Raw genomic sequence first — 26,753 nt, forward strand, 5'->3', positions numbered from 1 at the left:
ACCATAAGACAGAGGAGCAGAATTAGGCCATTCGGCCCATCGAGCCTGCTCTGCCATTCGATCATGGCTGATTTATTATTCCCTCTCAGCCCTATTCTCCTGCCTTCTCCCTGTAACCTTTGATGCCCTTACTAGTCAAGAATCTATCACCCTCTGCTTTAAATATACCCAATGACTTGGCCTCCATAGCTGTCTGTGGCAATGAATTTCACAAATTCATTTCCCCAGGCTAAAGAAATTCCTTCTCATCTCTGTTTCTAAAGGGTTGTCTTCTGGTCCTAGACTCTCCCACAACTGGAAACATCCTCTTCACATCCACTCTATCCAGGCCTTTCAATATTCGGTAGGTTTCAATGAGATCCCCCCCCTCATCCTTCTAAGCTCCAGTGAGTACAGGCCCAGAGCCATCAAGTGTTCTTCATTCATTAACCCTTTCATTTCTGGGATCATTCTTGTAAACCTCTGGACTTCCTCCAACGCCAGCACATCTTTGCTCAGATATGGGGCCCAAAACTGCTCACAATACTCCAAATGTAGTCTGACCAGCACCTTATAAAGCCTCAGCATTATATTCTTGCTTTTATATTCTTGTCCTCTTGAAATGAATGCTGACATTGCATTTGCCTTCCTTACTACTGACTCAACCTGCAAGTTAAACTTCAGGGAACCCTGCACGAGGACTCCCAAGTCTGTTTGCACCTCCAATTTCTGAAATCGCTCCCCTTTAGAAAATAGTCTACACCCTTATTCCTTCTACCAAAGTGCATGACAATACACTTCCCTAAGCTGTATTCCATCTTCCACTTCTTTGCCCATTCTCCCAACCTGTCCAAGTCCTTCTGCAGACTCCCTGCTTCCTCAACACTACCTGCCCCTCCACCGATCTTTGCATCATCCACAAACTTGGTCACCTTCTTAGTAATAGCGACTACACTCACTTCTACCCCCTGACTCTCTCGAATTTCTGGCATGTTGCTGGTGTCTTCCACAGTGAAGACTGATGCAAAATACCTACTCAGTTCATCCGCCATTTCTTTTTCCCCATTACTACCTCTCCAGTGTCGTTTTCCAGCAGTCCGATGTGCACTCTTGCCTCTCTTTTACTCTTTATATACGTGAAAAGGCCTTGGGTATCTTCTTTTATATTATTGGCTAGCTTACCTTCATATTTCATCTCTTCTCCCTGATTGCTTTTTTTAGTTGTCTTCTGTTGGTTTTTAAAAGCTTCCCAATCCTCTAACTTCCCATGAATTTTTGCAATATTGTATGCCCTCTCTTTTGTTTTTATGCTGTCTTTGATTTCCCTTGTCAGCCACATTTGCCTCATCCTCCCTTTAGAATGCTGCTTCTTCTTTGGAATGATATGGTCCTGCATCATCCGAATTACTCCCAGAACCTCCGGCCATTGCTGCTCTGCCATCATCCCTGCTTGGGTCCCCTTCCAATCAACTTTGGCCAGCTCCTCTCTCATGCCTCTGTAGTTACCTTAACTCAACTGTCATACCGATACATCTGATTTTAGCTTCTCCCTCTCAAACTGTAGGGTGAATTCTATTGTATTATGATCACTGCCTCCTAAGGGTTCCTGTACCTTAAGCACCCTAATCAAATCTGGTTAATTGCACAACACCAAATTCAGAATTGCCTTTTCCCTAGTGGACTGGACCACAAGCTGCTCTAAAAAGCTATCTTGTAGGCATTCTACAAATTCCTTCTCTTGGGATCCAGTACCAACCTGATTTTCCCAATCTACCTGCATATTGAAGTCCCCCATGACCTCCGTAACATTGCCTCTCTTACATGCCTTTTCTATCTCCTGTTGTAATTTATACCCCACATCCTGGCTACTATTTGGAGGCCTGTATATAACTCCGATCAGGAACTTCTTTCTGATGAAGGGTTTCTGACCTGAAACGTTAACTGTTTCTCTTTCCACACCTGACCTGTTGAGTTTTCCTGCATTTTCCGTGTTTGCTTCAGATTTCCAGTGTCTGCAGTTTTTTTTATTTTCTGTAATTATAGGGCATATTGTACTTTTGTTTTTGACAGATGATGGTCGGAAGGCTTCAAGAGTTGTAGGAGTATCTTTCTAGTTCCTGTTTACCCAGGAGATAGTGGATATGCTTAGAGGACCGGCACAATTGATCAAAAGAAATAACCCTTTGATCAACAATATTTTGAAAAGCCAAAAGGTGAATAGACCTCAATGTGTAATAACTCTTTGTGCTATGAAGAATCAACTGGCTGTAAAGGAAGGAAGGCATTTGTTCTTTTGCGTATAAATGCAGTGACTAATATGAAGGAAACATGGCAGACATTTTGTTTGGAGCTGGCACTCACAGGGAAAACAACTGATTAATTTGTTTTTGGTGTTGTTTTAAAGAGGAATGTTCGGAAATCCAGAGAAAACTCCCTCCTTTTCACGATGGTAGAGATTAATGGTTAGGTCATTAAAGTTAAGTGTCTCAAAGCCAAGGTGTACAGCAGGAATATTAAAACAAATATGTGCATGACAATTCCTGCAAGGTTGGGTCGGCACAAAATTGCAACAACTAGCTGTGCCTTTGAAACAAAATGCTCTAAAGTGCATCGGTGAATTATCCTGTTGACAATCAAAGTATTTGTCCATTTTTTTTTCCAGTTGACATTCCCTGTATGTCAACTTCAGCCTCTATATACCCTGCATTTCCTGCTACCCATTCTTCTCCATGTTTTCTTTCATGATACTTCCCTTATTTACTCAAAATGTTTCATCTATTTGCTACTGTCATGTATAAGCTTGATTTAGTTGTGGCACACTTGCATCTAACACCAAAGGATTTGGTCCAGGTTACTGTATACCTTGAGCATCTAATGTAAACTTAGTTTAATGCAACTTTCCCTCAGTTTTACAATCATTTAAACTAACATCGCTTCTGCCAATTCAGAGGGGTGGGAGTTTTGCTTGTGTCCTAGCTAATATTAATCCTTCGATTGATACTACTGCTTGCTGTTTGTGGAAACTTTCATGCATATCTTAGCCCCCATGTTTGTTCATATAAAAATGTCAATGAATATGCTTAAAGGTAATTTATTAACTGCAAAGTACTTCGGAATATCCTGAGGAAAAAAAGCATTATTAAAAAAAAGGAATGTTTTCAGACATTGCTAAAGATGGCTTAAAGCTTGTTAACTTTTTTTTTCACTTTGTATTGTGGTGAACTGTGAGGAGGATGTAAACTGGCAGGTGGAATAAATGGGCACACAGCAGCTGAAATTTAACACGTGCTGTATTTTGGTAGGATGAATGAGGAGAGACAGCTTAATCTGGAGGGTACAGTTCTAAAAAGGCTATAGGAGTCAAGGGAGTTGGGGGCATATACACATAAATCATTGAAAGTTACAGCAGATTGGGAAAGCAGTTTAAACAAAAAAGCACCAGCATCCTGGACTTTATAAATGGGGTCATAGAGTACAAAAGAAAAGACCTGGTGACCTTTATAAGATATTAGTTCAGCTGCAACTAGAATATTTTGTCCAGCTGTGGGCACCACACTTTAAGAAAGAGTTGAAATTTGCTAGAATTATTCCGGGGACAGAGGACTTTGATTGTCTGGGTAGACTGGAGAATCTGGAATTGTTGTCCTTGGAAAAGAGGTATCCAATTGAAGTGTTTAAAATTGTGAAGGGTTTAGGGAGAATAGAGAGAAACTGTCCCATTGGTGGAAAGGTCAGAAACCAAAGGACGTGAGTGAAAGTGAAATGAGGGAAAAAAAACTTTTTACATGGTGCTTAGCATCTGGCATGCATTGCCACATTTGTATTGCGGGCAGATTCAGTCGCAGCATTCAGAAAGGAGCTGGGTAAGTACTTGAATGAAAAGAATATTGCAGGACTTCGGGGAAAGGCCAAGGGAGTGTGACTAACTGCATTGCTCTAGCATAACCAGTGGACAGTAACAGTCTTTTTCCCAGAGTAGAAGAGTCCAAAACTAGGGGGCATAGATTTAGGGTGAGAGAGGAAAGATTTAAAAGGGACCTGAGGGGCAACTTTTTCACACAGAGGGTGATCAGTACATGGTATGAGCTACCAGAGGAAGTGGTTGAGGCAGGTACAATAGTATCATTTCAGAAGCACTTGGATAGGTACATGGAGGGGAGGGGCTGGAGGGATATGGGCCAAACGCAGGAAACTGGGACTAGCTGGGTGGACAACATGGTCGGCATGGACTCATTGGACCAAAAGGCCTATATCCATTCTGTATTGGTCTATGACTCTATAACTGGTAGGGACTTGAGGGGGCAAATAACATCCTTCAGTACTGTAACCTTTGTGATACTTTTGTCATTTTTTAACTACCTGTTCTTAAAGGTGGAGGAATGATGCCTCATTCTATCATCTTTTGCACTGGTGTTGTAAATATATCACCGATTTTCTTTTTGTTATATGCAATGTCAAAGCTTTGAAACAGGCCATCTACGCTATAAGGAAACATTCTGGTTACTGGACTAGCAAGCAGAGTTCTGGATAATTGATTCTGAGAGACCGGCCCAATTCCCAATGTGTTGGTGAGGGATTTAAATTCAATTTAGCAAAAAAAGCTAGTCTCATCAGCAGTAACCATGAAACTACTGGAATTTGGTAAAATTTCCTCTGATTCAATTACATCCTTCAGGGATAGAAATCTGCCATCCCTGCTCTGACTTTGCTGTGTGAATATAGACCCACCAATGTGGTTGACTTTTAACTGCTTCCTCAGTTCAGGGGCATTTGGGGATAGAGTCATAGAGTACTACAGCACAGAAACAGGCCCTTTAGTCCCTGCCAACCTGATCTTCTGCCTAGTCCCATCTACCTGTACTTGGATCGTATCCCTCCAAAGACCTCCCATCCATGTACCTATCCAAATCTCTCTTAAATGTTACAATTGAACCCACATTTACAACTTTTGCTGGCAGGTCATTCCACACTTGCATCACCCTCTGAGTCAACAAGTTCCCCCTCAGATTCCCCTTATATATTTCACCTTTCACCCTAAACCTATAACCACTAGTTCTAGTCTCACCCAACATGAGGGGAAAAAGCCTGCATGCATTCACCCTATCTATACTCCTCATAATTTTGTATACTTCTATAAGATCTCCCCTCATTCTCCTGCACTCCAGGGAACAAAGTCCTAACCTATTCAACCTTTCCCTATAACTCAGGTCCTCAAGTCCCGACAACATCCTAGTAAATTTTCTCTGCACCCTTTCCAGCTTATTGATATCTTTCCTGTAGGTAGGTGACCAGAACTGCACAAAATACTCCAAATTTGGCCTCAGCAACATCTTGTGCATCTTCTCAACTCCTGTACTCAGTGCCCTGATTTATGAAGGCCGAAGTGCCAAAAGCTCTCTTTATGACTCTATCTACCTGTGACGCCACTTTCAAGGAACGATAGATCTGTATTCCCAGGTCCCTTTGTTCTACCGCACACCTCAGAGCCTTACCATTCACTGTATAAGTCTTACCCTGGTTTGTTGTCCCAAAGTGCAACACCTCACACTTGTTTGCATTAAATTCCATCTGCCATTTTTCAGCCCATTTTCCCAGCTGGTCAAGATCACGCTGCAAGCTTTGATAGCCTTCCTCACTGTCCACTACGCCCCCAATCTTGGTGTCATCTGTAAATTTGCTGATCCAGTTTACCACATTATCATCTAAATCATTAATATAGATGATAAACAATAACAGAGCCAGCACCGATCCCTGCAGCACACCACTAATCACAGGTCTCCAGTCAGAGAGACAACCATGTACTACCACTCTCTGGCTTCTCCCGCTAAGCCAATGTTGAATCCGATTGGCTACCTCATCTTGAATGGTAAGTGACTTAACCTTCAGGAGCAACCTCCCATGCGGGACTTTGTCAAAGTCCACGTAGACAACATACACCGCCTTTCCCTCATCGACCTTCTTGGTAACCTCCTCGAAGAACTCTAAGATTGGTTGGACATGACCTGCCATGCACAAAACCATATTGACTATCCCTAATCAGGCCCTGTCTATCCAAATACTTACATATCCTGTCTTCCAATAATTTACCCATGAGTGACATCAGGCTCACTGGCCTATAATTTCCCAGCTTATTCTTAGAGCCTTCCTTGAACAACGGAAACAAATGCTGGCAACATCAGTATTACGTAAACAAATACATTTTTAAGAAACTTTAACCCAACTGATGATTACATTCCACATAAGCTTCCTGTCATCTTAATTCATCTCACCCACTTAACATATAATTTTTCTTTCATGTACTTTATTGCACATAGATATTCTTGTTGCCTTTGGATTTATTAGCAGCTACATTATATTTATGGTTCCTTCTCATGGAAGTATCTTTGGCTATCCTTGAGTCACATCCCAGTCTTCCCCTTCCATACCATTGCTTACAATAGTAAATTAAGTTTACATATTCTGCAGCAGCTCAATGCTTGTAGTAATATGGAAACCAGAACTGTGGACAGCTCTGCAAATGTGATTTTACCTAAGGTTCCAGACATAACTTTGCTGCTTTTGAATTCAACAACTTTAGAAGTGCATGCCTGTGGTTTCTTTTTTGCACTTTTTGAATTATTTTTATCTAGGTTGCAGATTTATTAAACTGCATCCATGGGCATCTTTTCTGTCCTTATCCAAGTTAGACCCTTATTTTAGTGGCTGCCTTATTTTGTCAAATGTACCACCTTGCTTTTTTCAGTTGAAATTAATTTTTCATTGACATATTTATTTTGCATGTTTATTGAAGTCTTGTATTTTGCTCGTCTTCCTCAATATTAACAAATTATTTAATTTGTTTGTGGAATATTGCTTGCTTTAACAGATGCCTGAACTTTTTTTCTAGCAACTTACGGCTGTGCACAAGGTATAACCTTTAAGTAACACAACACCAAATCATAATTATATGATTTTGACTTATTTGATTATTGTAAATAAAATCTGGTCTTTGTCTTATTCAGGTAAAGATGTCCATTCAAAAACATTCCCGGAGAATTGAAGGATTGGACAAGAATGTTTGGTAGGTTGATGGAGATGATTTACTGGCTACAAATTGGGATTAATAAACCTTGCCCCCTTCTTGATCTCAATGATTAGAGTATCATGTAGAAGCGTATTTCCAATATTTTCTCTGACAATGGCAAGATTTCACACAATGTGAGATCAAAGCATTTTTAATGGATGGTAATTTTATTCCCACAGTTTCATGTCTCAGTATTTTTACAGTTTTAGGGTTGCTTTAATTTTTTTTGCTTAGTAATGGAGAAGTTTTAAGAAATAGTATGTGTCAAGTGGCATTATGTACCCAAGCACAATTTGAGGGCACCCATGTGGACTGTTGCAGGTCATTTAGCCTGTAGAGGCGCACAAATGCAGGAAATCCTGTTGCCTCTTCTGAACCGTTGGCAGTCAATGGTAAAACATACTTGCCAGAAATGCCTGATGTGAGTGACCTGTTTTGCCTCCCACGTAGCAGGGCATTTTGCCCACTGCCAGGGAGAGAGGTGTGGAAATTGCTAAAAAGATTTCTGATGTGCATTTGTTTCCACCATTTTTAGGGTAGAATTTACTCAGCTCGCTGCTGACTATTGTGTTGTCAACCTGGGACAAGGATTTCCTGACTTCTCGCCTCCAAATTTTGTAAAAGAAGCTTACATAAGGGCCATAAATGGTGGCCTGAACCAGTACACCAGGGCTTTTGTGAGTATTTATTCCTGACAATGTAGCACATCAGAGGAACATTCAGTGCATTGGAGAGTTACTTTGAAGAGCAGCTTTATAGCACATATTGAGATGGGCCATATAATGTAAAAAGGAATGCATTCTTAAGATGTTAGTTCTGCTTCAGTGAAACAACCATTTCCCTGCTCAGTACTAATTCCAATTAACGGCAAATAATCAAAGTAACAGAATGCTCCGCTGACATTTTCATTGGACCAAGTAAAAACTAAAAATGTAAGATTGTTGCAAAGGGCAGACACAGATTCTGCAGATGCTGGAATCACAAGAGTTGCAAAGACCTCCTTTCAATGTACTGTATATATTTTTTTTATTTCCAGTAGTGCTGCTGATGCTTTCATATCCATGTTATCCATGTTGAAATAGGAATGGCTAGTGACCACAAGCATCAATACAGAATGATTCTAGAATGAAGAGGAGAGTGCTCCACCAGCTGTCCTTTCCACTGTATCCTCTTCCCCAATTGTCTAATGGATAATGGCACATGTCAGGAAAAAATGAGGAAATGCAGTTGACCTCAGCACATCTGAAGTGTTATGAACTGGGTTACTATTGGTGAATGTCCCTTTAAGATAGAGCATAGTGGTGTGTGTGTGTGTGTGTGTGTGTGTGTGTTGGTGTGGTTACGACAACAGAAGATAAAGGACGTAATGACGTTTTTGAAGCAGTCAGTTGGAGTCAGTCTGAAGAGAAAGAGAGACAGCAGCCTGCTTGTCTCTATCGATGGATGAAAAACAGTAATTGTGTCTGTCACTACAATCCATGTATGGACTTGGAGTGATCCGGTGGAGTCCACTTTGTCATTAACCTGGAGAGGGAAACAGGTATTTGTGTAGACGGCCACGTCTTGGATGCTTTTCGGGGTGGCAGATACTTTGGAACAAAGCAGTGGAGTTCACTTTGTTGTTGACCTGTAGAAGGAAACAGGTATTTGTGTGGACGGCCACGATTCGAGAGCCTTTCGGGGTGAGGAAGATGCGGTGGAGTAGTCACTGCTGAGTAGACACTGAGTTGTCGTTTGGGTTCCAAAGTGGAACATTTGGATTTCATAATTACTCTCTATTTTCTCTCTACATCTACGTTTTGTCTGCGGTCAATGGTGGTTGTTGAAGAAGCCTTTGCTCACATTTCACCTTACGGCTTGCTGAACTGAACTTTAAGAACTATTCCTGGAAGTGGAGTTTGGGAATTTGCCACACACACACTACGAGTTTAGTTTTTGGAGTTAATGTTTAAGATTTAACATTTTTACTTCTAACATTCTAACATTTTTACTTTTATTTTCTTATTATCATAAGTAGTTATTAATAAAGTAGTTTTAAACACTTATACATGACTTGGAGTGTTTTCTTTTGTTGCTGGTTCGTAAAGAAGAAACTGTGGATGGGAGATGGATTCTCTCGTGTTTTGCTTCTTATTATTGTCCTTTTCCCAGAAGGTGTATGTGTATGACAGAACATGGTTGGGCATTACAATTCAGTAACATACTGACACTTAGCTTTGCACATGAAGAAGGATAGTCCTTTCGACATGATGATGGAGAACAGCTAATAGAAACAATCAGTACCTACAGCAAAGATAAGAAGAAAATTAACAGTAGAAAAATTTAGTTGGAGGGGAAAAAAATTTTAATGTTTGCACTCTGTTTCACAAAGCAAGATAGGCAGAGCCTTGAGATCAAGGATGACTTGTTTCCACTCTGGTTTTGAGGTTAATATGAAAACTACAGACTCTTTCACAGATGGGCAAGGTAGGTGGATAGTTTTTGAAGGCGCACTCTTTCTGTCACCAACACAGTGATTCTCTATGCTCCTGATGCACAGCCTTGACGTTCTCAATACCAACCTGAATGCTCCTTTTCTGCTTTGAGCAGTCATTGGCCAGAGGTTCCCAGGAGTTAACTGAATGTTAAATTTCTGCAAGGTGGTTTTGACTACATCCTTGAACTTTATTCCAGTCATCCCAAGTAATACGTGGTCTATCAGTTGCAAGACATTAATGTTTCCTGTCCATATTATTTCAGATTTTTTTTCTGATCCACCTTCAACCTATACAAAGTTCAGACAAACAATTTCCCAAATGATTTAATACTTCAACTCTCTTACATTTATGTCCACATCAGTATTAGAAAAGCTTTTTTTTCTTCTCTGCTGCTACAAATGTCAGAAGGAGAAGATATTGATAATACTAAGCATAAGACCAAATCAGTTTGGGGAGTATTGGTTGATATGTTTTGATGTAAATTTATCAATATTTATCTCTATCATCAATTTGGATTTTAAAACAATATACAAAATTCCAGTCTGCAACTCATTGATTCATATGCATGATGCACATCCTCTTTCTCATCCTATTCTATAGCACTTGATCTCAGTTGACCATCATAATTTTTATTTTCCAGCACCTCATTTCTACATGGAGCCATATATATAAGTGAAATGCCTAGTGGCTGATCACATTGCGAATACCATTGGGGTAAATTTTGATTAAAAGAAGGCTTAGAATTGGATAATTTGGGGTTTACGGTAGCAGACAAGCAACCCAGATGACACAGATTTATGGCCAAGCTGTTGTGAAATTTGGTCATTTCTGAATTTAAATGCAATTAAACAATTATGAAACCTGAGTTGTAAAATCTTCCTGATTCATTCTTTCCAGGCAGGTGTTGTGCTGCATAGTCTAGCCCACATGTAATGTATTACATTCTGTGGTTGATTTGCAGTTTCTTCTGGAGTTATTTAGCAAATAGTAAAATTTAACACAGCTAGTGATAAGCAACAAATATGATTTTTTGGTCAAATTTGTCTGTATCCTGAACAAATTAAACTCTGTAAGCTGGGTCTTGAATGCAACATTTTTTCTGCCTTTTAACAATTGCTTTAAATATATTATAGCACTAATTTAAAAATAGTGCTGATACAAGGCCTCCCCAGCTTACGAACGCCTGACTTGTGTACAGCCTGTACATATGAACAAGCATTATAGAGACCAGCAATACAGATATGCCAGCTGCTGCAGGGTTGCAGGCTTCTTCTGCTGCCTGGGAACTCAGTTTGCAGCCACATTTCTGACTTGAAAGTTGTTCCGGCTACAAACAGTTCAGAGGAACAGAAACTTTCTGTAACCTGGGGATGACCTGTATGTTTGTTTTTTGAAGCAATGGTTATCCGAATTAATATTAGATCTTTTCATTCATGAGTTCAAGTAAAATATATTTGCTTCACACTTCATACTTTATTCTGTTTTCTTTATTCTCTGCACCTTTCAGGGTCACCCGCCACTGGTGAAGATCCTGGCAAAGTTCTTTGGGAAATTATTGAAACAAGACATTGATCCACTTAATGAAGTGCTCGTGACAACTGGGGCATATCAGGCCCTATTCTGTTTCTTTCAGGCTCTGATCGATGATGGAGATGAAGTAGGTGGATATTATTGATGTTCTTGTGGTAACAGCAAAATATTGCATTTGACAATTATGATAAATGTTAATATTTTTAATATTATTCAACCATTTTTAAATAGCCACTCAAAGCTTTTAATCAAATTTTTAAAAATCTTATTATTAAATTGTAATCGAGTCTAATTTAGTTCATTATATATTCATAGGTTTGAAGACTCCTAAACTTCTGTCAAAATTGCACACCTTGTAATTAGCATGCAGAGTCATTATTTTTTTAATCAAATTTTTAAACTCTTTTTAAACTTTATGGGGAGCCCTAATTGGAGTACCTTTTAGAACTTGATCCCATGAGGAAATTGAAGACTCTTATATCCTACCAATTAAATTAAGTCTCCTTCTGTTGACTCCACGTGAACAAACACCACTCCTTTATCAGAAACAGCACTGAAATACAACATAGATAACTATGGGGTAAAGGTCCAAAGCCTTCAATTTTAAAATATCTTGAGTGATTCAATACCTCCTCAATCTTGACAATTTTTCTGAAAGGACTTTTTTCCTTTGCAGTGTGGTCTATGATGTTCGTAGATCTAGTGAAGGACCTAATTTCTAAGCCCCAACAGTTGGTTACATTTAATGTGTTTCAGTTAACTGATGATTAGAAGCTTTTAGCTTCTCAAAACCTGTTGGTTGCAACAATGAAGGTTGTCTACAATTGATAACTTGTTTAAAATTTACTTTGTTATTAGGCTATTACGAGGTAGTTTCAATCCTATCTTTCATAATAATTGCTAACATAAAAAGGTGGTGCTGAATGAGCCAATGCAAAGTAAGTAAAGCACTCGCACAACACTGCAGCAAACAAGTAATGACCAAAAAAGCCCAGATGTTCTTCTACAGCTCCTTCAGTGGCTCACTAAAAGTGGAGTGTCGTTCAACTGGACAGACAGGAAATGTCAGATTTATTTCCAAGCTGATGCTGAATAAACTGGTCTTGGAATCAGCTAGGCGGTAGCTGTAATGTAAAGTAAGGCATTTACCCAGGGTTCCTATTTGTGATTGAAATAATTTTCTCTTTTTCAATACAGGTGATTATTATTGAACCTTACTTTGATTGTTATGAACCCATGGTTCGAATGGCAGCTGGGCAGCCAGTGTTTATTTCGCTGCATCCGGTGAGTGTGTGAAGCCAAATCAAATTGTTGAAACTGACACTTTAGTTAGAATGATAGTACAGTTCATACCATTTACTTAATTCCTGAGTTTGCATAATATTGCATTGTTAAATAAAACATATTCGCTCACGAAAGGAGCCTGTGACAGAACTTGAAGAACTCTGAAATTGATGTGCAATTATATCATAAATTTAGCATATTTTATTTTTAAAGAAAATATCTCCTATGTAAAAAAATACTTTACTAATGTAAGCCAGAATTGAACATTAGAGCTGATCCTGGAGGCTGGTAAGAACATGAAAAAAGATCCTAGTCAAGCATTGCCGACCTGTTAGCATTAAAATATGTACCATGAAATCCTAGACAGACTTGACTTTTTTTAAAACCCTTATTACCAAGTGAGCATTTGCTGAAAAGTTTGTTTGAACATTTGGCAGGGTATATACACTAGATTTAGGGGTTTAGCTGGTGAAGTAGTTTCTCAGAATTTTGCAAGGTACCCTTGCTGAAGGCTATATTTAGTTCAAGCCCTGCAGAAAGGGTGACATTAGTCAAAATAATATAGACCATAGAACACTACAGCACAGTACAGGTCCTTCGGCCCACAATGTTGTGCTGACATTTTATCCTGCTCTAAGATCTATCTAACCCTTCCCTCCCACATAGCCCCCTATTTTTCTATCAATCATGTGTCTATCTAAGGGTCTCTAAATGTCCCTAATGTATCTGCCCCCACAACCTCTGCCGACAGTGCATTCCACGCACCCACCACTCTCTGTGTAAAAAAACTTACCCCTGACATCCCCCTTATACCTTCCTCCAATAACCTTAAAATTATGTCCCCTCGTGTTAGCCATTGTCATCCTGGCGAAAAGTCTCTGATTGTCCACTCGATCTATGCCTCTTATCATCTTGTACACCTCTGTCAAGTCACCTCTCATCTTCCTTCTCTCCAAAGAGAAGAGCCCTAGCTCGCTCAACCTATGCTCATAAGACGTGTTCGCCAATCCAGGCAACATCCTGGTACATCTCCTCTGCACCCTCTATAAAGCTTCCACATCCTTTCTATAATGAGGTGACCAGAACTTAACACAAATACTCCAAGTGTGGTCTAACCAGAGCTCTATAGAGCTGTAACATCACCTCGCGACTCTTGAACTCAATACCCCGACTAATGAAGGCCAACACACTATATGTTTTCTTAACAACCCTATTGACCTGCATAGCAACCTTGAGGGATCTATGGACGTGGACCCCAAGATCCCACTGTTCCTCCACACTGCTAAGAGTCCTGCCATTAACCTTGTATTCTGCCTTCGAATTCAATCTCCCGAAGTGTATCACTTCACACTTATCCGGGTTTAACTCCATCTGTCACTTCTCAGCACAGCTCTGCATTCTATCAATATCCTGTTGTAATCTACAGCAACCCTCTACACTATCCACAACACCACCAACCTTTGTATCATTAGCAAACTTACGAACAGTGTAAGAGCAGGTACTTTCACCTTACCGTTTGAGCCAACAATGCATATTTGAGAACAATTGCAGTTAAATTCAAAATTCTTCGTGTTGCATTTGTTTTCAAGCTGCTCTTGTATTTACAATGTCTTTTTGGTTGTGTGGAAAGCTCTGTCTGTGGCTATGTCAGTTCTATTACATAAGTTGAGGAAAACATTGTTTTCCTCCAACATCAGTCCCACAAACATTTTAGTTGCTTATCAGTAGTATACCCATTGCATGACATGGTTAAATTTGAAGATCCTGATATTTTATTGTGACTAAAATTAAATAGGTCTGTACCGAAGAGAAGATTAACATTGCGTTAGTACTTGATTTTATTCTTCAGATCATCGTGTTTGTGAATTTAGTGTCTGAATGACTAAGACTTTTGCCATGGGTATCCCAAATTATGTCCTTGAACAAGAGTGATACTTTATACTATTGAATACTCCTCTGTCTTTTGTATAACTTATGTAAAATTCTTTTCTGAGCAGCATCAAAAGCAGATGCAGGAATTAAATATTATCCATGCAGCTCATGGGTGCGTAGGAATTCCTGTTGACCAGATAACATTTGTAGGTTGTATATTGTTTTTTTCAGAAACCAGTATCTGGAAGGTTAATGACTAGTGCTGACTGGGTTTTGGATCCTGTTGAATTAGCAAATAAGTTCAACAAATGCACTAAAGCAATTGTCATCAATACTCCAAACAACCCTCTTGGCAAGGTAAGAGTGAAGGAAAACTGTGTAGTTATAGGTTGCCTTACAACAGATGCTGGTGATTAAGATTTATTTAATATTTCTGGATTTGAATTCCAATCCTAGAATACATCTACTAAAGCACTATTGACAACCTTAGGAATACAATACCTCATCTTTGCTATTTTTTCAGTACACCAATGACTGATGCAGACATCTGTTTGATGGATGGTTGACATTATAAGCTGTTTTAATTATAAAGCCTATTAATAGAAATGTAATTATTGATCTACTTTTCAAATATTTAGTGCATGTTTACAATGAAGTCACTCTGCTGTGGAATTGCAGATATGGAGGAAATAACGTGGGGTCAAGCGGGATTAGAGGATGGGGGAGTGGGGCGGGGAGCAGGGATAACTGAATCTGTTTGACAACTGGGGAAGAGGGAAGGTTTATCTACCTGACAAATCTGGCAAAAGGCAAAATTTACACAGGTACTGTTTGGAGTGATCCATTTGCAAAGGTAGTCATGGTGTCCAGAATATTGACTGGTATTAACATTCCTGTTCTAAAAGTGGGCTGCAGGTCTTCAGAAAACAGTAAATGCATGTTCCCAGTTGAATGCGGAATAAGAATAGTTTCATAAAGCAATGATGTGCGATGAAATTTAAGAGAGAACTACAGAGTTTCTTGGGCTATGTGAATGTCCATGTGAATGAAACAAGCACCTTCCATGATGTTTCAGTTTAATTCCTTCCTATTAACTCTTCCATTTCCCCTTAGTATTTTAAACATAGAAATTAAGAGATTCTCATGAAAACTTAACATCTACATTACAAAACTAATTTCTGCCAGGCTGTCAGAAAGAGGGCCATCAGAACTTTGACTAGTAATATGTTTAGACAAAGAGCATCACTTTGTAGACAATTTATAATTAATTTTCAGCTTTGACAAACAATATATATATATATATTTTCGCTAATGTGGTATCTGCTTCAGGGCATTATTGTACTACTAATACTGTTGTTTTAATTCTGGTTTGATTTGTATTGATAGTTTGAGAAAATGTAGCTGGAACATTGCATTTAGATACAGCAAGGCAGGGTTTTGGGTGACCTTAAAGGAGAATCAGAGAATCATGGACTTTGGGGGGAAAGTTATTGTGCATTTCTGGAGCAAATTTGAGGTAGTTTTTATCCCATTTCAGCTTCTAGGCTGCTTGAAAATGGCTGGCACTTCAAAGGAAAATCCAGTCCATAAGCACTCAATAAGAATAATTATTTTGTGACTGCATTTGAAATTTCAAAGCACGACATCACCTGCAGGCAAAGTAGGTATTATTGGAACATTATAATGGAAAATTGTCATCAAATTTTCTTGACTAGAGAGAATTAGGCAGTGCAATTTTTGTTCTTCTTTTCCACACCAACCTCCCCTTGCCCCGCACACCCCCCCCCCCCCCCCCGCCCACCAGAGGTGTATATTAAGGTCATTGCTTTCCTTGTTGTACATGTATGATTTGAAAACAAGAAAGATAGCTCTGAAGGCTTTTAGTATGCTTGCATTCATAGGCAGGTACTTAGATAGGAAAGGCATAGAGGGATATGGGCCTAATGCAGGCAAATGTGATAAGTGTGGATGGCCATGTTCTGCATGGGTGAAGTGGATCGAGAGGGCCCTTTTCTGTTCTGTATGATTGGACTGTCATAGATGATCCAAAACATGGAAGCATGGTAAATAAGCAGACTTAAAGCAGTGTGCTTGTTGCTTTTATTTTCCTTTCAAGTATTGGCCCCACTTTCAAACAGATTCTGAGGACTTGCATGACCAGCCACCTGAAATGAGCAAGTGGGCACATGGCCATACAGATAAGTGGTTAAGTCATGTGCTTTGTGAGAAACAACTTGATGAGACAGTATAATCCAAACCATACTATTTTGAGAGAGATTGTAAAAACAAAGATCTCAGGGCATATTCATAAATCCTTGAAGGTGATGAGAAAAGTTGATGCAGTATATGGCTTTATAAATGGGGAATGAATACAAAGTCAAGGAATTCTTGCTGTGGTTGGACTGTTGTGTGGTTTCTATTAAATAGCTGAGGCATTGCACAAAGTTCAGAGTTGACAAATGCAAGATGATCCATCAGTGCAGTAAGATTTGATGATTCCAAGACGCATATAAAATGGCTTTTCAATGTACTTTGAAATGGAATGCTGTGGCCTACCCACTGTTTTCTATTACTATTGCTGCAATCGTTTTAAGAACCACGCTATATTAGTAATACAATATTTATCAGAATATCTTTTCAACTTTGATTCTTGGTGAGTAAGGAACCTTAACACCCCTAAAACCCTCAAGCTACTTTTGGTTTTAGTGATGGCAACAAATCCATTCCCTAGTGGCAGAAAGCTCACTTAAATATTTAACTATCTTCCAGGTTTAACCTGGCAGCTAAAGAATGGCAAGGATTGCTTCATGGGCGAAGTAAGTGCCTTTACAGCACGACTTATAGAATTGTACAGCAGAATAGAAACAGGCCTTTCAGCTCACCACTTCTCTGCTGACCATCATACCTCTATACTGTCACTGTTCCTGCCTCCACCACCACCTCTGGTAACTCATTCCACATAGCAACTACTTTTTATGTGAAAAATTTGCCCCTCAGATCTTCTTCAAACCTCCTCCCTCTCACTTTAAACCTATGCCCTCTAGTTTTAAACACCTCTTCTATGGGAAACAAACTTGTTTATCTGCCCTAACTATGGCTCTCATAATTTTATATACCTCTATCATGACATCTCACAGCCTCCTTTGCTGCAGGGAAAACAAAAGCCTGAAAGCACGTACCACCAGACTCAAAGACAGCTTCTATCCCACTGTTATAAGACTACTGAACGGTTCCCTAGTACAATAAAATGGACTCTTGACCTCACAATCTACCTCGTTATGACCTTGCACCTTATTTTCTCTGTAGTGTTACGCTTTATTCTGCATTCTGTTATTTTATTTTGTACAACCTTGATGCACTGTGTAATGAATTGATCTGTATGAACGGTATGCAAGACAAGTTTCACACTGTACCTCTGTACATGTGACAATAATAAACCAGATCCAATTCCAACAGACATAGCTTTCCAATCTCTCCTGATAACTCAAGCCCTCCATTCCAGGTTCCTTGTGAATCTTTTCTGCACCCTCAAGCTTAAACCATCCTTTCTATAGTGTGGTAACCAGAACTGCATGCAGTACTCCAAGGGCGGCCTAACGATGTTTTGTACAACTGTAACATGACGTCCCAGCTCGTCACCACCCTGTCTATCTGTGTCCCCATCTTCAGGGAACTATGCACTTGTAAGCCAAGACCAGCAAGAATACATCCTCCATGCTTGTCTGTTTCCCTGCCTGCTCATTGTGTCCCTCTTTCTTTGCCCCCACCTCCCTCACACCCCCTCAAAAAGTTTTCCCTCCCAAAACTCCCCCCTCCCCTCCCCTCCCCCACACACTCTTTTCTAAAACCATCCCCTGTAGGTATTGAGATTTTTCTCACAGAATGAAGTTATTTAGCTAAGTAAACTGTGGAGGAGAATTTTGTCTCTGGTTAGCACTGCCAAATGTTTGAGAGTATTTATTCACATTGCATTTGGATGTATTTGATGTCAGAAATATTGTCTTTACAACTTGTCTATAATTTTTGACCACAAAGCGGAAAGTTGTGTTTGTGGATCAAAAATGTGGCATTAAAATGTTTTCCACTGATATGAACCAACATATAACAAGTTCACTTGGTTTTCATCAGTCTGAGACAAACAGGATGGTTCCCAGGTGACAACTCACAATTCAAGCAGTTCCTTTCTGTCTGTTCTGGTAGTTCAGGGTGATTTTGAGGACTAGCCCCCAGGGACTAGTGGAAGAACACAAAGGTTCATCTGGCTTACCCAGTGTAAATCATCAAAACATCTCTTTGCTGTTTGAGACACCTTGTGGGAAAAACAACTGCTGCATTGAATTATGTCACAAGGCATTTTAATGCTCATTTACTCTAAAACTCTTTGGAATGTTCCCAAGATATGATGAGACATTCTATAAGTACAGATTATGTTTAAATTTGGAGGTGTATTGTATTATTACCCAAGCCTTTTAGTCACAAAATACTGTGGTTTAAGAAAAAACATTTTTTTTCCATGGAAATGAAGGCTGGAGATCATATTTGATAAAACATTGTTGCCTATCCAAACAATTGTAAGCAGTGTGACCAGGCTTGTTCAGAATGAGAAAAGACGTAAAAACATGTTCTGCTTTGTGATTGACATTCCTCTCTAATGAGTAAAAGGAAATGGGTCAGTTCCGTGACCTGACTAAAAAGAGGAGCCACATGAAAGATGAAAGAATGATTAATCCAGTGGGACAGAGTACAAAGAATAAAGGAAGCTGAGGTTGATTTCCATCTGCTTCAAATGTATTACTGAACAGTTCTTTATTTTACCCCAACTTAGGTTTTGAGCCGTGAAGAATTGCAAGTGATCGCAGAACTCTGTATCAAACACAATGTCTTGTGTATTAGTGATGAGGTGTATGAGTGGCTGGTATATGATGATAATGAGCACGTGCGAATTGGTAAGAAAGCATCATCTAAATAATCTCCGTCGCATGTAAATATGAAAAGGTCTGGAAAATGAAGAAGTAATTTTGCCATTTGTTTTTTTTATAATCAAGCTCATTTCCTTTATACTTCTCTGTTTAGAGTCCACTTTATGACCAGAATCACCTTAAGAGGTTCCTTAATTTTAACTCTTTGTGAGACAATTTTTTCTGTTTTTTGTCCAGCTAAGGACATTAAGGAATGGCAGGGTGAAGGAGCCATGGGTGACGAGAGAGGTTGAACGACTAGTTAGGGAGAAGAAGGTAGCACATATAAGGTATAAGCAGCAAAGTTCAGACAGGGCCTGTGAGGAATATAGAGTAGCGAGGAAGGAACTTAAGAAAGGGCTGAGGAGAGCTAGAAGGGGACATGAAAAGGCATTGGCTAGTAAGGTTAAAGAAAATCCCAAGGCCTTTTTCACCTACGTGAAGGGTAGGAGGATGGCTAGGGTAAAGGTAGGTCCGATTAAAGACAAAGGTGGGAGAATGTGCCTGGAGGCGGCGGAAGTGGGAGAAGTTCTCAATGAATACTTCTCTTTGGTATTCACCAAGGAGAGGGGTCTTGAGGACGTGGAAGGGAGTGCTGGTAAGGATAATGTTCTCGAGGTTGTAGATATCAAGAGAGAGGATGTGTTGAAGTTGTTAAATAATATCAAGATGGATAAATCTCCGGGGCCTGACGGGATTTTCCCCAGGCTGCTTCGAGAGGCGAGGGAGGAGATTGCTGAACCGCTGGTAAGGATCTTTGAGTCCTCGTTGTCCACGGGGATGGTGCCGGAGGATTGGAGGGTGGCGAATGTTGTCCCCTTGTTCAAAAAAGGTAGTAGGGATAGTCCAGGGAATTACAGACCGGTGAGCCTTACGTCTGTGGTGGGTAAGCTGTTAGAAAGGATTCTAAGGGATAGGATCTATGAACACCTGGAGAATAATGGACTGATTAGGGACAGCCAGCATGGCTTTGTGAAGGGAAGATCTTGCCTCACAAGCCTGATAGAGTTCTTTGAGGAGGTGACGAGGAAGACTGATGAGGGTAGTGCAGTGGATGTGGTCTATATGGATTTTAGTAAGGCGTTTGATAAGGTACCTCATGGTAGGCTTCTTCAGAAGGTCAGAGGCCAAGGGATCCAGGGAAGCTTGGCTGTGTGGATTAGGAATTGGCTTGCCTGTAGAAAGCAGAGGGTTGTGGTGGAAGGAGTCCCCTCGGATTGGAGGGCAATGACTAGTGGTGTCCCGCAGGGATCGGTTCTGGGACCTCTACTTATTGTGATACTTATAGATGACTTAGATGAGGGGGTGGAAGGCTGGGTTAGTAAGTTTGCAGACGACACTAAGATCGGCGGTGTTGTGGATAGTGTGGAGGGCTGTCAGAACTTACAGAGGGATATTGATAGGATGCAGAGCTGGGCTGACAAGTGGCAGATGGAGTTCAATCCGGAGAAGTGTGAGGTGGTACACTTTGGAAGGACAAACTCCAGGGCAGAGTACAGGGTAAATGGCAAGGTACTTGGCAGTGTAGAGGAGCAGAGGGACCTGGGGGTTCATATTCATAGTTCACTGAAAGTTGCCTCACAGCTGGATAGAGCAGTTAAGAAGGCCTGTGGGATGTTAGCTTTCATAAGTCGTGGGATTGAGTTTAAGAGCCGCGAAGTGATGATGCAGCTTTACAAAACTCTAGTTAGACCACACTTAGAGTACTGTGTTCAGTTTTGGTCGCCGCATTATAGGAAGGATGTGGAGGCATTGGAGAGGGTGCAGAGGAGATTTACCAGGATGTTGCCTGGATTAGAGCGTATGGAATATGAGGAGAGGCTTAAGGTGCTAGGGCTATATTCACTGGAAAGGAGGAGGATGAGGGGAGACATGATAGAGGTATATAAAATATTGAGAGGAATAGATAGAGTAGACAGCCAGCGCCTCCTTCCCAGGGCACCGATGCTCAAGACGAGAGGGCATGGCTTTAAGGTTATAGGTGGGAGGTTCAGGGGAGATGTCAGGGGGAGGTTTTTCACCCAGAGAGTGGTTGATGCATGGAATGCACTACCTGGGGTGGTGGTGGAGGCAGATACATTGGACAGGTTCAAGAGTTTGTTGGATAGGCACATGGAGGAATGTGAGATAGAGGGATATGCGGGAGGAAAGGTTTAGATAGTGTGAGGGTGGTTTGATGGACGGCACAACATGGTGGGCCGAAGGGCCTGTTTTGTGCTGTATGGTTCTATGGTAAACACATATCTAGTGCACCAACTGATTGAGTATTCCAAGTGGATCAGAGTGACTGGCAGCCCTTTGACTCAAAGGCTTCTTTATTTTAATCTGTTTGGAAATCAGTACCATAGGCATACAAAGCTCATTTGAAGTCCCTTCACCATGAATGTGCTGTATATTCTTTTTGCTTATGCAACTGGCTGCCTTCTGAGTACAGTAAATGTGCCTCAATGCATTGCATAACTTCTCACTAATTACTATTCAGCCATGTATCAGAATGATTATAATCTAACAAGATACAGAAAACAGAATCTGTCTTTTATTGTAGAAGTCCTGAGTTTTTGGAAGGTTCTGTTTACTGAACTGACAAAAGCACCTCCAGTCAGCCCACTGCTAATACACTGTCTTAAACAACATTTAAATTACTAAGTTACATTCTGCCCATTTCTCATTTATTTACTGTTCTAACACCAAATGCCTAAGATCATCCTTTTTAGTGAGACCTTGAATCTCATTTCACTGCCTCTTCAACCTAAATATGTGAGGAGTTCCTGTTTGTATTTATTAGCATGAAAGAGAACACCCATGTAGATACTTAAGCTGATTGGCTGCTCTTTCCCTTAGTCTCTACTGCTCTTCATCATTCTATGCCTTCACAAGATCCATCTCTTGCACCTTCAGTCTCCTACCTGATTAATTCCTGAGCCTTTCCAGGTATTCGTGTAGGCTGATATTTTCAATGGTTCTTTTTCATTGGATACTATCCTGTCTAGCCCTGAACCCTTCCGAGCTCCTGTTCTTTCCTCAAAATGCCTATCACAGAACCGCAGAAAGGTTATAACATAAAAAGAAGCTCAACAAGTTTATGCTGACTCCAAGCAAGAGCAATACAGGTTGTCCCACTCTCTTGTCCTCTCTGAGGCTTGTTTTTTTTTCCCTTTCAAGTGCTTTAGTTCTCTTGAATGCCATGATTGAACCTACCTCCACTACTTATCCCTGGGAATGCAATCCAGATCCTAACTACTTAGTGCGTGTATAGATTTTTCCTTGGTTCTTTTGTCAATCACCTTCATTCTACATCATCTGGTTCTTAACCTTTCTGCCATGGCAACCATTTCTCACTGACCAGAATCTGTCAGATCCCCACTCATCCTCTTCCATTGCAGGGAGAACCCTACCTCCTCCTGTCTACCCATGTAATTAAACCCTCATCCCAGGAATCATTTTGTTAAATCTCTTTTGCACTCACCTGAGGTCTTCACATCTTTCCTTGTGAATGGGGTCCAGACAAAGTCAAAGTCGAGTTTATTGTCATATATGCAGGTGGAATGAAAAACTTACTTGGAACAGCATCACAGGCACATGGTATCAGATACGCAGCATTCACAAGAAAAAAAAAGAAACACAAGTTGTACACAATTTTTATAAGAAAGAACACAATTAAAACAAAACAAAACCCGAAGTTTTTTGACCTGGATGAAGGCACATTCATCCAGGTATGGTGGAACTAATAAGTTATAAGGGTTCATCATGATTCCTTGCTCTTGTACTCTTATGCATCTGTTCATAAAGTTCTGGATATTGTATGGTTTGTTTTGGCTGCTTTCAGTAATTTAAGTATATAAGTCTCTGATCTCTCTGCCCTTGTACCCTCTCAGAATTGTGCCATGCAATTTATATTGCCTCATCTCATTCTTCCTACCAAAATGTAACCTTACACAAATTTTCTGCCATAAATTTCATCTGCCTTGTGATGGCTCATTCCACCATTTCCTCTTCAGTCCATGTTTTATGTCATCTGCAAATTTGGAAGTTGTGCCCTATACACCCACGTTCAAATAATTTAATATATACTAACAAACGCAGTTTCCCTAGCACCAACCCCTATATACTTACCTCCAGTCCGATAAACAGCTGTTCATTACAATTGTTTCCTGTCACTCAACCATTGTTCTATTTCATGGACTGCAGATCTTCTTCCATTCTTCCTTCCAGGCGTATTAACACACACACTTACCTCCCATTCTTAAGTCCCTGGATGTCTTTTGACAGCTTGTAGGGTTTTTTCATAAATTCTTACATATTCCAGAGTTTGGCTTCCATTAATCTCGGGTATTGAGATGGTGCTATAAATCAAGAACAGTGTCCTTTGTGACTGCACAGGAAGCTAGATGAGGAAGAATTAGTGTTTGACATGTTTAACTTCAGTCCTCCTGCATCTCTCCTGCTGGAGCAGATCAATGATACTTCTCAAATCATTCATTTTGTACCTCTTGTAACTTAACGTTTCCATTGCCAGCTTATCCTTTCCTTCCTATAGTATCACTGCATAAAACCTTTCTTTGCTCCCTCCTCTGTATACTGCTCCTGGCAACAAAATTCCAAGTACAAGGCTGGCTTAAGCTGGTGACACCCAACTCTTTCCACTACTTCATGTTTGTATTCTACTTGTCAGCTTGTCTGACATTCAACCTTGAATAACTTCTTTCACCTTGACATGAAAAACTGAGGCCCATTATCTTTGGCTGCAGTCACACTTCTCTTGCCATTAATTTGAGTGTCCTCCCTGCTGAGTTTTTTTTAAGGTAAACAACACAACAGCATCTTTAGCTTCTTGGTTGACCTGGACTTTCCATTATTTAACCTGCTTTCTTCCACATAGCACCAACTGCTGCTGTCTGTGTCTCAGTCCCTTCCTTCACTACTGAAATGCCAGCAGTTTCTCCAGATTCAATAACTTTTTTTTCCCCTTGTGGTCTCTCCTTAACCATCACAAATAAACTTAAGGTTTTCAGAATCTCAGCTGCACAAGTTTCTGTTTCAGAAATGGTTACCTGTCACTTTATTTTTTTTCTTGACTGGTCTACATTGAAGCTTGAGCCACCACTTTATTAGTTTTAAAGTGCTCATTTGCCTCTCGCCATATCTCCAGCCTTGCAGAGCTCTGCATTACCTCCTCAGTATTCCACATTTCTGACTCTGGTATTTTCTGTGTTATCCCCCTTCCTTTGTCCCTCTCCCCTAACTTCCCACCAAACACAGAGCTACCAGGATTCGTGCTCTGGAATTTCCTCTCAGCAACCTCATCAAAATCTTTCTCTTTTACAAGAATCTGCCAGTCTCTACTTTTCTGGTTCTGGTTCCACCTGCTGCTCTGGAGTGGATTTAAGTTAAAAGTGATCTGTTTTTTATTTGACTAATCAATTGTACAAAGTTTGATCTAATTATTATCGATGGATGAGTAGAAACAGACAAACCACTAATTTTAACTAATTATTATTTCTTGAGGTTCCACTGTGATACAAACCTTGTTAATAGAGTGCACTGTTTGGAAAATCTGTTCTCACAGTTGTAAATTGTGTTCAGCTACTACACTTCTACAGCTATAAAACATCTGCTAATGTACTAATAAGACTCCTCACCAGTGTGGAGACATGCTGAGATTTTTAATGGTTCTTTCTACACTGCTTGTACATGTACACACCTCTACCTCTAATTAGCTAACTCTTGTATTTGCATTCCTAGCCAGCATGCCTGGGATGTGGGAGCGAACAGTCACTGTTGGAAGTGCAGGAAAATCATTCAGTGCTACAGGATGGAAGGTGAGGTTGGAGAAAGTTTTGAAATTAAATAATCTATTAACTAACAGAGCTACTTAGTGAAATTTACCTGTGAGCAGCTGGTTACAATACAAAATCTCAGTTGCTAACTAAAAAACGGTAAAAATCTAAGCAATCAGTTTGATTTGGGATCAAATCTTAAGTTTGTTTTCAGTTACTATAATTAAATTGGCCTGAACTGGACAGCTGACAGAGCTGTGCAGAATTTTGGATCTACTGCAATGAGATAGGCTTGAGATCTACTATCATCCCACACATTTAATGCCCAGTTCCCAGGCACTGCAACTCGGCCATTGTAGTTAGAAATACTAAAAGAAGATAATCATAAAATTAACCTTCAGTGCCCAGCATGGGATATTGCACACAGTTGGTTTGTTAGTGCATTACAGCTGTTCACAGCACTTAACTAAATCACACCTTTGGAATAAAATGAGATGATTTTAGAAGGAACTCTATACAAAGCAAATGTGTTATAAACCATTTACATTTTAGTTTCTAAAATACTGCTAGATGTTACAGATTTTGCAACACTGTACACAATTTATTGCAGATTGGATGGGCAATTGGACATAAAGACATCATCAAACACATGCAGACTGTCCATCAGAACTCGATCTACCATTGTACTACTGGAGCACAGGTGGGAAGTATAAAAAGGATTGTTTTGCAAACCTGTAATTGCAAAGAGTTAATTTGATTTGGTTATGTTTCCACTGAGAGATGGAATGATGTCATGTATTTGCAATAATGCATTTAAACTGATGAGAGTCATGCAGCATGGAAACAGGCCCTTTGGCCCAACTCTTCCATGCCGACCAAGATTCCCATCTAAGCTGGTCTCATTTGCTCGTGTCCAGCCCATATTCCTCTAAACCTTTCCTATCCATATACCTGTCCAAGTACCTTTTACAAGGACTTCATACCCCTCTCATGCAGCATCAGTATTTCCATTAGCTTCCCGGTGTACATTTGTTCTCAAAGCAATCCCATCAATCCCATTCCTCCAGTTATTTCCCTGTCACCCATCCTTTTGCAATAGCCATTAACATCCCGGCAATTCTTCCACCAGCCACCTACATTAGGGACAATTTACAATAACCAATTAATTGAACAACCAGTACATCTTTTGGATGTGGAAGGAAATCTGAGCACTTGTGGGAAGACCACAGGGTCAAAGGGAGAACATATAAGCCCCACATGGACAGCACAGAAAGTCAGAATCAAGCCCAGGTGGCTAGAGCTGTGAGACACTTGCAGTACCTGCAGCACCATTAGCAGTCATCTTCAAATCCATCAGCAACCTTACCCCATTCTACCTCTAATCTTGTCCAGCCTCATCTCCCCTGTCCTCCTCCAGCACCCCAAATCTGATTTAGTGCATCCTTGTTCATCCAAGTGTTCATTCTTTGAAGCTGAGCCATCAATTATCTGAGCCCCTTCCAAAATTTACTGCTTCCTTCCTTCAAAAAAACCTTTTTTGTAAATGCATATTATGAACAAACTTTTATCAACAAATTGTCTGAACTTGACATTTGTAACTGTATTCCATGTACTTTTCATTGCCCAAACCACCACCACCCATCTTTTTCCCTCTCCCCCACCTACTCACTACCCAACCTTGTGTTTGGGACTTTTTTCTAGTGCTAAAGGTGCCCATAAACAGCTTTTGCAATTAAATATAGGTCGGAGAGACCTAATGATTAAATGCCTATAATTATGAGTAGCTGGAGTTTAAACAGTTAAGATCACAAAG

At 40.1% G+C, this 26,753-nt stretch overlaps 1 protein-coding gene across 3 annotated transcripts in view; it reads left to right on the forward strand.

Moving 5' to 3' along the window:
- The window catches only part of LOC127581975 (kynurenine--oxoglutarate transaminase 1-like), a 37,156-nt gene that overhangs the window by 4,204 nt on the left and 6,199 nt on the right, over positions 1–26,753 (forward strand). The window contains exons 1-10 of one of the 3 annotated variants that reach the window (XM_052036808.1): positions 2,083–2,192; positions 6,845–6,886; positions 6,981–7,039; positions 7,578–7,719; positions 11,027–11,176; positions 12,247–12,333; positions 14,437–14,562; positions 19,031–19,151; positions 24,906–24,982; positions 25,551–25,640. In XM_052036808.1, the coding sequence (XP_051892768.1) occupies positions 6,987–7,039; positions 7,578–7,719; positions 11,027–11,176; positions 12,247–12,333; positions 14,437–14,562; positions 19,031–19,151; positions 24,906–24,982; positions 25,551–25,640 (846 nt within the window). In that variant the 5' untranslated portion in view covers positions 2,083–2,192; positions 6,845–6,886; positions 6,981–6,986. Of the gene's footprint in view, positions 1–2,049; positions 2,193–6,844; positions 6,887–6,980; positions 7,040–7,577; positions 7,720–11,026; positions 11,177–12,246; positions 12,334–14,436; positions 14,563–19,030; positions 19,152–24,905; positions 24,983–25,550; positions 25,641–26,753 lie in introns of those variants that run through there. The other 2 variants (XM_052036806.1, XM_052036807.1) reach the window with 2 other exon arrangements.

This window comes from Pristis pectinata, chromosome 23 (genome assembly GCF_009764475.1).
Source record: "Pristis pectinata isolate sPriPec2 chromosome 23, sPriPec2.1.pri, whole genome shotgun sequence".
Classification (NCBI taxonomy): domain Eukaryota; kingdom Metazoa; phylum Chordata; class Chondrichthyes; order Rhinopristiformes; family Pristidae; genus Pristis; species Pristis pectinata.